A 13743-nucleotide genomic window follows, 5' to 3' on the forward strand; every position below is an offset into this window, starting at 1 on the left:
GAAGAGCACTGATTAATTATTTTGCAGTGTGTCATTCGATTTGGGTTTGTCTAATGTTTTCTAATGATTAGACCGGGGCTGTGCACCTTCGTCAGGGATATCAGAGAAGTGAATTGTCCTCTATATCTCATCAAATCGAGGCTCAGAGGATGTCAGGATGGTTGCTCACTGGTGATGTTAACCTCGATCACTTGGTTAAAATGGTGTCTGCCAGGTTTCTCCACCGTAAAGCAAATTTGTGGACACACATTAAAACCACCGTGGCAATTGGTAGATACTTTTGATGGGATACTTTGAGACTATGTGTTCTCTTTATCCAAGCTTCTGCCACTAAAGTTTGCATTTTGCCTGCAGCAATGCTCACTGTGGTGTTCTAATGGTGATTCTTTCTTTTCTCACAAGGTCCTTTATTGTAGTCACAGCAACCCAGAAATCCCGTTCATCTAGCAGTGAAGCAGAGGAGTTACAGGGAGGGCTCCCTTCTGTGAGCACCGGTCGCTTTCTCTGAGGTCATCCGAGAGAACTTTGTAAGAGGCTGATTGTAGACATCATTGTCCCTAGCCTTTACAAGGACACCCTACAGGGCTGTGGCTTCAGGCCTCTGGGGCAAATTAATAATAAAAACAAATACCACCTCAGCCCTCCCCCAGTGTCCCTTCCATGCCCTTTTTGAAAAGGTGACCCTGTTTCCTGCAGCAGACCCTTGCTGCTTAGGGGTCTCTGGAATGAGGCGTTCTCTCTGGACCTCAGACTGAGCATGACATGCAGGTCTCAGCTGTTCTCAAACCTGGAGCAAATGGCCTCTGGTCTCAACCAAGACAGGGTTCTAGTGCTGGGGAGAAGTGACCCACTCTTGCCCTGCATGACTTCTTTTTTCTAGTGATCCTTGTGGTACCCTGGGTACCCGGGAGCGCAAATTCAGGTCTGTGGCTAATTTGGGGATATTGGCACAGTTTGCTGGGAGGCTGAACTAAGGTCCTGGCAGTAGCGCTAGAAGGAGGATGCGGACTTACCCAGTCAGTCGTTTAGTCAGTCAGACAGCAAATATTTATGGAATGCTTGTTGCATTCTAGAAACTGTTTTAGGTGCCAAGGATAAAGGGTGACCACAGAACGCCTGGCCCTCATGGAGGCCATTACATTCTAGGGGCCATTGGGGGCAGCATGGGGGGATGCAATTGGAACATGAGAGAGAGGGAAGAGTTAAGGATGCTCCCAGACTTTTGGAGGATGGGGAACATGGGACAGGAGATTTGAAGACTGAAGATAGTTTCAATCAAGAACATTTGGAGTTTGGGAAATTTGTGAGCCATCAAGGCTGAGATGCCCAGTTAGATATGCAGGGCTTACTTGAAAAGATACATTGGGTAGGTGCTTGGGGACACTATGGAAATGCGTGAGACCACCTGGAAGAACGCAGCTCACAGTGGGGCTCAGCTAGAGGCAGGTGTGCATTAGGACCACTTGGGGGCTTCTTCAGACTCCATGCAACAGTATCCTTGACCCAAACATTTAGAGATTTTGAAATACCCTTAGGGGCATCCTCCCTAAGCTAACGCCATTGAGATGTCCTTTAGGGGGAATGTGATTGTGCTGCGGCAACAAAAAGGGCTGAGGGTGACTGGTCTAACCCGAGAGGAGGCCGGCGTCAAACTGAAAGCCACTAGAGCTTTGAGAAATTTGGAGGTGCAAGGTCTTCATGTGAGTTCTTCGTTAGCTGTTGAGATCTCACATGACACTTAGCCTTTCTGAGTTTTAGTTTCCCCATCATTAAAATCAGAGGTTAGCACAAACCAGTGGTTCTCACACTGTGGAACCAGCAGTATCAGCACCTCCTGAGAGCATGTTAGAAATGCAGGTTCTTGGGCCCCATCCCTCACTGACTGAATCAGAAACTCCAGGTGAGGCCAGCAATCTGTTATTCCAGCCTGTCAGGTGATTTCAATGCTGCTGAACATTTGAGAATGGCTGGATTTGATGAATTTGGAGCTCCCTTCTAGCTTAAAGCTTCTTTTCTATATTCTTGTCCAGATGCCTTTGTCAAGTTTCTTTGTCTTCCCTGGGTTAAATGATCTGAGCATTTAATCATTGTTAATAATGAATCATTGTTAAGTGGCTTCTGCTTGGGGTAGGGACGCTGTGCATGTGTGTGTGGCAACAGGAGGTTGGAGTGGAGACTCAGAGCATTCCTCTTGCTTTCTTGGATGACGTGGTCAGAAATGAGCTTCTGCCAATGAAAGCAAAAGGTCACAAGTGTGACCGCAAACAGCAGGCACGCAAAAGCTGCCTTGTGCCTTAGCTTTCTCTAACACAACTGGAGTTAGGGTAGAGCTGGGCCCAGAAGTCTGTCATCTAACTATTACTCTAGTAGGTCACCAACTCTGTGGTGCTGTCTCCAGGCATCTCTCGTCATTTCTGGCACCTGTGGTCCATTCGACTTACTGACTGATTCTTAACAGGAACTGTTCTTAGAGGCTCTCAGCCGAGATTTCCCTCTGCCGAAGTCACCAGCTGGGCCTCCTCCCACCCCAGCTGAGCCCAGTTTATGAAACAGCGTGATGCTGGGAGGCGAGCCTGCCACTCAAGCTAGTGCATCAGGTAAAAGAGTTCAAATGGACACCTATATACCATCTGCAAAAACTCACAATTCATTCCCCAAACAAACTATTAGATACATTATTTTCTCTCCTTCTGCCCTGACAAATATACTTTCATAATGACCTGGAAGACCAGGTTCAAATTTAGATTTCTCTGACTCCTTGAATTTGCACTTTGAAAAAGACAGTGTGGACAGAACTGGCTCCTGAGCGCTGGTCTGTTGCTCCTCGTGCTTTGTCCCTCCCTGAAGGGCGCTCCTGTGCATACATGTGGAGAGTTCAACCAACAGCTCAATTCTGTCCACCGCCCATCCTGGCAAACAGCGCCCCATGGGCCACTATCTCACTGACGGTGCACACACCAGCAGCACGGGCCACTCTCAGAAGGACAGACCCAGGGAAGGGGCCACTGAGGACCTGGAAACAGGCCCAGGACTACCTAGATAGGGAATCCAGGGTCTTACGTGCTCAGGGAGTGGTCCATGAGTAGAGAGGCCTCAGTCTCTTATAGGCATGTCCTCTTGGCCTGGGACACCACAGTCCAGCCATGGGGCATGGTGTGGCCAAAGGAGGATCTAAACTGGTCCTTCTAAAACACAGCCCACCTTTGTCTGGGTCTAATCGTGCTGGGGATCTCTGAGTGATTCTCTTCCCTCTCACCCAGAATGTTCTGTGGATGCTCCCCCATGTAGTATTTAGGAGAGTAGGAGGGACGTTAGAAATCATCTCATCCAGCCTATTGGTTAGCAGATGAGTAAACCGAGGCCTTCTGCAATGGTGGATTACATTCTGGAATGACACGCTGGAATGGTGGAGTTCAGAGAGAAGCATGATTGTGATGTGGACTGTAAGCCCCCCAACAAAGAGAAGCCAAAGGGCTCTAGAAAACACTTCATGCTGCTCCAAAGTGCCGAATCCCCAGGTAACTAGAACAAAGATCACCCTGCGTCTTAAACCCACATTTTTACCGCTGCCTTGAAGGCATCACCTTGAAAGTGGCTCTAGTGGCAGATTCTGGTTACATATTCATAACACTGCTTTAGTAATAATTGTTGGAGCAAGTTCAAAAAGATGGAAATAAGGTTTTCTTCTTATTCAGAATTTCCTGATTATTTTTGGTTGGTCTGGGCACTTTCCATTGCATCAGTGAATATAACTTGGCTCCTTCCGTGAAAATCAAATAACTAAAAAGCTAGCAATGTATTTCTGTCACAGATGATATTTTTGTTTGCGTTTTGGAGTGTTTTCATGAATTGGATTAGAAAACTAATTGAATCAGAGATGAATTTTACTCAGGAAGTTGAAGTAGTTTATGAAATAAAATTACCATAAGAAATGGACCTGATCATTCATAAGTTTCCAAGGCAAAAAAATCTAACACGGTTTTGAAAGCCTCCAAAAAGGAAAGCCCAAAAAATACAGCTCCCTCTTGGCAAAGAAACACACTTTTTGTTTATTTATCTCTTAAGAAGTATAGTTTTTAGCTTACAAGAACACAGCTTCAGGGTATAGTGTAGGAATGCATTATACAAGTTTTAAAGGCTACAGTTTTCCAAAACAGTTTTCTGTTGAGTGATATATAATCCAATATGTTAACCATTGTTGGTTAAATATGAGTGTTATTTTTGTATTTAACTGCTTAAATATTGTGTAGTCCACATATAAGTGACCTACCACTTTGATTTTTTTTTTAATATTGAGGAAGCACTAGTACGTTTTTATATCGTTATAGATAAAATCCCAGGAAATCTCAGTGTTATAATCATTATCAAACCTTTTTTGCTTCATTAAGAGTTTTTGGAGAGAGTAGCTGGGGCTGGACCTGCCCCATCCGAAGACTGTACTTTCTCCTGATGCCTCAGAGATTGTAGAGACGGAAGGAAAGTCTCTCTGGTTTCACTCCCAGTCCTTCACTCCCCTAGCTGGAAGAGATTTAGAGAAATATTTTGATTGGCTCATTCCAGTTTGGACCACACTCCAACCTCTCCTTATCTCCACAGCTGATACCCAGGCCAGGCCTCAAGACTTGCCTGCTGGCTGGTTTCTCTGGCCTTTCCATGTCTGCCACCACCCACCTGGAGCCTGTCTCCAGCCCAGAGGTGGCGGTACTGGGTGGCTCACTCCTGCCTTCAGCCTGGCCCCTCCATGGATACTCCGATAATGGTACAGTCTCTGTATGAATAATGTGCTTACTCTGCAAATACAGCTTCAGACGGCCCCCAGCTGGAGACCTGCCCTTGCTTCAAGGACGCCTCATACAAACACACAGAGAGAAAAATACTGTGCTCGCCATGCTAATGGGCCTTAAGACAAGGCCTCTGATGCTTCCTTCCAACCAGATGGCCCTTCATACCCACCTCCTACTCATAAGTTTTAGAGTCAGGAATCCTATGGCCTTCAACTGCTTTGCAGAAAAAAGCAAAACAAACAAACAAAAAGCATTTAGTTGACTAACATGCATTCTTTGGAGGAGGGTGCAGGCTATGGGAGCTGTGGGAGGGAAACTATATCCCTCAGGATCCGGAAAGTGCAGAGAAACTTTGGGGGGAGTCTTGACAAATGGCAAGTAATTTCTGTTGCAGGCACAGCTCTGCACAGCTGGTAGTGCTGCTCCAGGCACTGGTTAAGGAGGATTCTGAGGCCTCCATGAATAGAAGAGAATGGACATTGTGTGATCAATTTGATGCCAAGAGTGACTTCCAGGTTTCTGGATGTTACGGTGAATGGTGATACCATTTCCCAGAACAAGGATTACTGGAGGGGCTCAGGTTAAAGAGAAAGATGACGAGTTCAGTTTTAACCTGTTGAATTTGAAAGGCCCGCATGACATCTGGGTCCACTTGGCAGTTGGGCTTGTAGACCTGCCCTCTGGGAGAGAAGATTGGGCTGGGGGAATGGATTGGGAGCCATCAGCATATATGTGATAATGTCTGGCAGGGGTGAAAGCACTCAGGAAGAGAGTGTAGTTAGGCTGAGAAGAGGAGGTTGGGCAGAATCACTGAGAACACAGACTTTAAGGGGGGGAGATCATCTCTTCTTTGTTACTCATGGTCTCTGTCTCCTGCCCCACTGATAAGATCTTACATCAACAGACTCTAGACCTCAGTTTCTTCATCTGGAAAGTGGGAATAATGTCTTCTTCTTCTATTCTGTGCTATTATGAGGATCAATTGATTTCTGGTGAAATGTGATGGTTGAACAAATGTATTTACTACTGGCCCTTCCCAAATCCCACTAAAATGCCTATAAACTGGGGCAAAGAGCATTAACCGGCAGGACAAAAGGAAACAGACAGAAGACTGAAATGCACTTGGACAAGTGGCAATGGATTTAGAAACCAAAACACAGTTGCTAGGTCAGCAGTGAGGAGATTGGAAGCTGGCTAATATTTGAGTCGTGTTTTAATATAAACAGAGTTTTCTTATGCATCCCTCTCTCTCTACTCAGATAGATCTCTCTTTTTAATTTTCTTCTTCTTCTTTTTTTAGTGGAGGTCCTGGGGCTTGAACCCAGGACCTTGTGCATGTGAAGCACACACTCTACCACTGAGCTATACCCACCCCCCACTGATCTCTTTTTAAAAAAATAGATGTTCAAGTGGGACAGATACTGGTATGTTGTATGAATAACCCAGTTTACCCATTCTTTTATAAATGGACAGTTAGGTTGTTTCCAGTAAAAATAAATTAAAGAAATGTGCAGATAAGATCAAAGTACACAAACTCACAAGGGGATAAGATATGTAACACCAAATGGTTGTTACCTCTGGAAGAGAGAACTGAAGAATGGAGTTTTAGCTGTATTTTATTCCCTATGCACCATCATACATCCATTTATTCATTTATTTCCAGCTTTACTGGGGTACAATTGATGCATAACATTGTATACATTTAAGATGTACAATGTGAGGATTTGATATATGCATTTGATATTTACATTGAGGAATGATTACTACAATAAGATTCATTGACATCCATCATTCACAGTTAACACTTTTGTGTGTCTGTGGTGAGAACTTTTAAGATACACTCTTAGCAACTTTCAAGTACTGTCAACTAGTCATCATGCTGTACATTATGTCTCCAGAGCTTAGTCATTTGTCTTATAATTGGAACTTTGACTAGTATGCTTTGACTACCATCACTCACTCTCCCCCTCCCCCCACCCCATCTTCCCCAACCCCTAACAACCACCAGTCTACTCTGTTTCTGTTATGAGTTTGGTTTTTTTTTTATATTTCACATATAAATGAGATAACATGGTATTTGTTTCTCTCTGTCTGAGTTATTTCACTTAGTATAATGCCCTTAAGTCTCATCCATGTTGTCGCAAATGGCAGGATTTCCTTCTTTCTTTATGGTTGAATAGTATATTCCCTTGTGGTATGGATATATGGTACACCATATATTCTTATTCATCCATCAATAAACACTAGTTGTTCCCATGTCTTGGCTATTGTAAATAACGCTGCAGTGAATGTTGAGGGGGTTGATATATCTTTGAGATCCTGTTTTCATTTCCTTCAGATAACTGCCCAGAAGTGGGATTCCTGGATCATATAGTGGTTATATTTTTAATTATTTGAGTAATTTCCATATTGTTTTCCACAGTGGCTGCACCAATATACATTCCCATCAACAGTGCACAGGGGTTCCCTTTTCCTCCACATCCTTGCCAATCCTTGTTATTTCTTGTCTTTTTGGTAATAGCCATTCTAGCAGGTGTGAGGTGGTATCTCATTGTGGTTTTGATTTGCATTTCCCTGATGATCAGTGATGTTGAGCACCTTTTCGTGTGCCTGTTGGCTATTTATTGGTACATCTTCTTTGGGATAAATGTCTATTCATGTTCTTTGCCCCTTTTTTATTCATATTATTGTTTTTTTGCTATTGAGTTGTGTGAGTTTCTTATTTATTTTGGATATTAACCTCTTATCAAATATATGGTTTGCAAATATTTTGTCTCATTTTATTTCTTTTTTAAAAAGATTTGAAAATTAAAATAATAATAATAATTGTAGCATTATATGTTAGTTACTTTGAGAGAGAAAACAAATCTTCTTCTTTGTTCTGGGAAATGGTATCACATACACTGAGTGAGTGTATGTGAAGGCAGTGTACTCGGGGCACTGGGCTGCCCCACTCGCTCTAGTTTAGAATGTTCAGGAAGATGTGAGACCAGGGCCACGGCCCATCTCTCCTCCCCTGCACATTGTGAGATCTGGCTGGGCCATCCTGTAGGCCTTCATATCCTGTGATGCCCTGTGTTGATGCCCCCTTGGACACAATTGTGAGACATAACTTAGAATATTAATAACATATTAACATATTCATAATCTTGAGACATCATTATAAGACATAATTTGGAATCAGAATTACCCTAGAGAATCCAGGGTATAGACAGCAAAAAATTGGGGGAAATCTTGTTCTAGATTCCGGCCAGCCACCAAAGAAGGGTGGAGCAAGAGAGTGCCTGTTCTGTGTCCTTTACAAGATCAGGTCACCCCATTGGTGCTTCAGTCACTGCTGAGTGACGATTCTGTGCAGCATTGTTTACAGCAGCAATAGCCTCTCTGGACACCTTCGTTTCAGTGTGATAGTTGACTTGTGATACGGCAGGTACATTACCTTTGGTTAAGAGCTAGTAAACCTGCTTCATTAACTGCAAACTACTTTTAGCCTTACCATTAAACCGAGAGGCAGACAGCAAACCTGAGACAACACAGCCTGCCCTAATGAAGCGTTTGTTAGTTTGTGGATTTCCTTTAGTTACAAGGGAGCCTGGTCACATCCACACCCATGCCACATTTGGTCTTTGAATATAAAGAAACTTTTCAAAGTAATTATTTCAAATTATGAAAAACAATAATGTCCTGTAAATACCAAATAGAAGAAAACAGGGGGAAAAGTCATCCTTAATGTCAGCAACCCTAATATAACAATTAGCCTTTTCCTCTTGCCTTCCAGTTATTTTACAAATGAGCATTTCACATGACTAATAATTGTATCCACGGCCCCTAGGTATACTTTGTATTTAACACTCCATCTTATTTGTTGCCGTAGAGTGAGTCAAACCTCGGTTTAAAAGTAAGCTTAATTTTGAAATTAATTTAGATTTATAGAGGGTTGTGAATTCTGTCTATCTTTCACCCAGTTTCTCCTACTGTTAACATCTTATATAACCATGGTGCATTTGTCAACTCTAAAAAACTAACTAGTGTTAGTACTAACTACTAGTAGTCCAATAGTATCAACTAAACTACAGACTATTTGGATTTCAATGGTTTTCCCATTAATCTCCTGTTCCTGTTCCAGATCCAATCCTAGATACCACAGTGTGTTTACTCAAATCTCATTTTTAATGTTTGTATGACAGCCCATCCAGGGAACGCACCATGACTGACCTGCCCATTGCCCTGTTCTTAAGTATTGAGAATGTTTATGGTTTTCCTGTATCACAAGTGATCCCCTGAAGAACATCTTCATATGAGCAGACTTCTCTTCTTTTAAGACAGACCGTAATCCCACTTCTGAGTCTCCGGGGAAAGGAACGCACTGGCGGCTCTGGATAATACTGCACTTTGCCAGATTGTCTTTCCAAATTCCCGTGCTCATTTACTCTGCCATAAGTAATTTTTGGAGAGTAGCATATTCGTGTACCCTTGTCAGCATTAGTTACTATCACTTAAGCATTTTGGCTAACTTAATGGGTAAAAATGACACCTCAATTCTTAAAAGTTGTATTTATTTGGTAACTAGCAAATTTGAATAGTTTGCCATGTGTGTTTACCAGCTGTACGTCCTCTTTTATGAGTTGTCTCTTCATATTTTATTTATTTGGGTCTGAATATGTTTTTTCTCAATAGGTAGGAGTTTTATAATAAAGATATCCCTTGGCCTGTCATTTTGCTGTGATTATATACCCTTTTGATCTGTTGTTTTGATTTTTTTCTTTTGTAATTTTTGAAGAGCATAATGAAGGTTTTATGATGTGGAATCCATCACTTTTCTTTTGATTTATTTTCTTTACCTCTTTTGAGCTTAGAAAGGTTTATCTTAAAAAAGATCTGATTTTAAACTTCAATTCTCTTCCATCTTTTGATTTCCTATCTTTAATCATTTGATTCATCTTGGATAGTTTTGGTATTTGGCCCAAATATCTCACCTGGCCACCTCTCACTCACCGGCTGTAGAGGACCACACGTCAGTTCCTAAATGAATGGGTGGCATCTACCACCTCCCCTGTGTTGCCCAAGACTGTATCCTTGGAACTCTCCTTCCTCTCCTTCACCACCCACCTCCACTCAACCGTGGTGCCCTACTGGTTCTATTATGTGACTCTTCTCCTGACTCTTTGAGGAAGAGTATTTGCTGCACCTTCTGCTTGGGTCATTTTTCCACCCCTGCTTTACCTCATTCCTACCAGTCTGTCAGGTGGAGTCAGGTGTGTCCTTGCTACGTGACACCAAAGAGCCCCAGGCTTCCTTTAGGCACCTCACAGCCAATTATAATGTCCTGCTAACCTGTTTGTGGTGCCCTGTTTCTCTTCATCATTAATGTAGCCTCCCTGACTAAGCCAGTGCCTGATACATATAGGGGATCAATAAATATTTGTTAGGTGTGTGAAAGATTGAATAAATGAATGAATAAAATACCAATAAAAGAGAAGTCATATGTAGCTGTGTCCCAACAGGGCTTGGTTTGAATACTTTCCTAGAAAATATGAAAGTAAATGGGACAGTATACTGGAATTCATGATTTTTATGGTACCAGGATGTCATGGCTACTGTGAATTGGCTTGTTCAACAGCATCCATTTTACCCTCCTTCTAAGTGCCATTACTGTAATGCAAAGGCTGGAGAAATAAAAACTACATTTCCCAGACTGCCCTGCAGCCAGGATTCTGGATATAAATCAGGACCCACCAATTTTCTGTTTTCTGTACTGAACCATTGCTTACTGATTGTTCTATGGTTTTGTGAGGGTTTGGTAAATAATTTCCATTATCCTTCCCCCTATTCCCAGCTTCTTTTGAGGTTCTGTTAGCATAAACCCCAACTTGGCAATAAAGCTAGCCAGTAATAGATAATTATGCAGCTGGACCCAGGTAAAAAACAACACAAGAAAAAATAATAGATAAATGATTCAGATCTTTAACACATTAAGAGCTCTTTTAAATCAGTAAGAAAAAAATTAACCCAATTGAAAAATGTACAAAACACATGAATGGAGGAAGAAAACTAGCCAAAGAAGATATTAAAATACTCATCTTTTTTTCTTATCAAATTAGCAAAGATTTTAAAGTAATACTCAGATCTGGTGAAGATGTGTTACCAATACTGGGCATTCACCTCCAAAAAGTCTAAATTTCTAGATACAAGTTTGGTTACACTTTTAAAAGTCTTTAAAATATTCATTCTCTTCGCTCAACAGTTTTCAGCTGGAGTCAGTTTTGTCCCCCCAGGGGACACTTGGCAATGTCTGGAGATGTTTTTTTGTTTTCATAACTATGGTTGGGGGGCGCTGCTGGCATCTGATGGGTAGAGACTGGAGATGCTTCTCAAGACCCCACAGTACACAGGATGGCCTGCATGAAGAGCTGTCCAGCCAAAACATCAACAGAGTGAAGGCTGATAAATTCTGTCTTAGACACAGGAATTCCACTTTAAGAATTTACCCAAATGAAAAAATTGAATGTACTTCAAGATTCATTTATTTAATCCTTTTTGGAGAGCAATAGATTGGTAGCTATTAAAAATTAAAATGCATATCCTCAAAATTTTCATAATTTTTAATAGGTATCCATCCTACAAATGCTTGGACATGTGCACAAAAAGGTACACACATAGATGTTCTTCTCAGCACTATTTTTAACAGTGAAGTGTTGGAAACCACCTAAATGTCAATCACTGGAGTCATAATTAAGGTACACACACGCACCCTGTATAGCAGAGTTTTCGGCCATCCTATCTCCCTCTACTCTCTTCCTGTGATCCTATCCTCCTTTAGGGAGACTCCTGTACAGTGGGTCAGGCTTAGTGGGAGAACTATTAACAGGACTCTGTTCATCCTGTCAGTTCCCAGTTTGGAAACCATAAAAAACTGATCTTTCCTCGCTGATACCTTGGTCACATGACTTGAGTTTGTCACATGATATAAGTTTGGCCAATCAGATGGGACTTTAAATCTTGACCCAAGGCGGAGCCCGAGGACTGTTGAAGGCCAAATCGCTCAGTGGCTGCAGTGGTCGCAGTGGAGAGTCTATGGCAGTTCTTGCCGGTGACAGCACTGAGCCTCCTTTACTTGGCCCACCAGAAAGGCCTTGGGCTCTGTTACTGAAAATATTGGTGGAAGCCCTCAGTGGTAGTTCAAGAAATTGACACATTAGATTTCTGTGAATTGCAAGCAAAGTATCCCAGGTGATATGCTGGAGAGTTACATGCAGTCCTTAAAAAGAAATCATCAGGACATGTTAGGAGGTGGAAAATCAAACTGAAGGACATTCATTCTCTCGAGGAAGGTTTATTGAGCTCTTCCATCTGTTAATCTCTGTGCTCTGAACAGGACACCTAGTTCCTGCCCTCATGGAGTACTACTTAAAATAGCAAAATGTCAGAAATTAATTGTGTCTAACAATACTGGAATAAGACAGACTATAAATTATGACACATGCATTATATGGAAAAACTAACAGCCATTAACAATTAAAATAATTACTTTTATTAATAAATGCAGATGATCAGTTAATATATATATTTATATATATATACTAAGTCAAATAAAAATATATATGAATCTATGTTGAATATATATAATGTGGATATATGTGAATATTATGTATAATAAACAAAACAATAAAGAAAAATTAAAATTATATATACATTATACAGATAAAATATATACATATATGAGTGCATATATATATATTATATATGTGTGTGTGTGTGTGTGTGTGTATATATATATATCTATCTTTAAGAAAATTACATGTAACCAAGAAGAGGTATGCTATATTAAAATGTTGGCAGGACTCATTTCTGAATGGTGTAATTTTTTGTGTGTGTTTTCTAAAATTTGAAATCTGCGTGTGTTGTTTTTATAAACATAAAATGTATTATTATTTTAAGGATTTTTTTTTAAATGGAGGTACTGGGGATAGAACCCAGGACCTCGTGCATGCTAAGCATGCTCTCTACCACTGAGCTATTACCCTCCCCTAAGGATACAGTAAAACATTTGAAAATTCCTAATCCCATTTTACACTAAACCATATTTTTGAAATGTTCAGCAATAAGAATATATGAGCTCTATAAACAGATGTATCTATATATCATGTCTATAAAATGTTGCTGAGTTAAAAAAAATCACAATCTTGCTTTATTTCAAGCTCCTAGAGTCAAGCCAGAGTGTTTGGTCTATGGTACCCCAAATTTCCCTTCACTTGTACTTGAGGTATTATAAGCTACAGAAGGGACTGTGGGCAGTAACTGGGCTGATTTCCTTCCGATTGTGAGGCGGGGAGGAGCTAGCAGAGTGCTGGGGAACTCAGCCGACACAGGTGTGGTGTACTGGAGAGGCGCCTGCAGAATCATCTCTAAGTATGCTCTCCATCTGTAAGCACACTCTCTTACATCCTGTGTAAGTGTACTCAAGGCAGCATGCACAGAGCTTCTAACACAATCTCTTTTACTTTGGGACAGGCAAGGTGGGGCCGCCTCTCGACATCATGCTGGATGCATTGAACTGTACAGCTTTCAGCATCCAGTGGAAAATGCCAAGGCATCCTGGGAGCCCCATCATTGGGTATACTGTGAGTACCCGGGCACGGGGATTTCTGTAGTGGGTGTGTTGAGGTACCTGGACCTCCTTCCCATCCTTGTTCCCCCTGTATACGGCTTCCTGGTAGCAGCCCTCCCGTGTTGGGCCTCATTCTTCCTCCAGGAAACCAGAGGAGCTGTTCCTGTTTTAAGGACATTTGTAAGTGCCCTGAAAGTCAGTTGGGTCTACTGAGTCCTTACTCTGTTCAGGCGTGAAAAAATACAAACTCAGTAGAAGACGTGGTTCCTGCTCTCTAATTTCCTGCAGTCAAATTTGAAGACAAAAGCAGAAACACGGGAAATAATAGGGAGTCACTGAGGAAGGTTGTCA

The 13743-nt window shown here is 41.7% G+C and overlaps 1 protein-coding gene and 1 non-coding gene across 3 annotated transcripts in view; one reads left to right on the forward strand and one right to left on the reverse strand.

The window, feature by feature from the left end:
• Positions 1-13743, forward strand: part of EGFLAM (EGF like, fibronectin type III and laminin G domains) — a 161849-nt gene that overhangs the window by 42938 nt on the left and 105168 nt on the right. For both annotated transcript variants that reach the window (XM_074357268.1, XM_045518164.2), the window contains exon 2: positions 13296-13405. In XM_074357268.1, coding sequence (XP_074213369.1) covers positions 13296-13405 — 110 coding nt within the window. The remainder of the gene's footprint in view (positions 1-13295; positions 13406-13743) is intronic.
• On the reverse strand, positions 6085-6160 carry TRNAV-CAC (transfer RNA valine (anticodon CAC)). The gene has a single exon. It is a non-coding gene; the product is annotated as a tRNA-Val (tRNA).

This window comes from Camelus bactrianus, chromosome 3 (assembly GCF_048773025.1).
Source record: "Camelus bactrianus isolate YW-2024 breed Bactrian camel chromosome 3, ASM4877302v1, whole genome shotgun sequence".
Lineage (NCBI taxonomy): Eukaryota > Metazoa > Chordata > Mammalia > Artiodactyla > Camelidae > Camelus > Camelus bactrianus.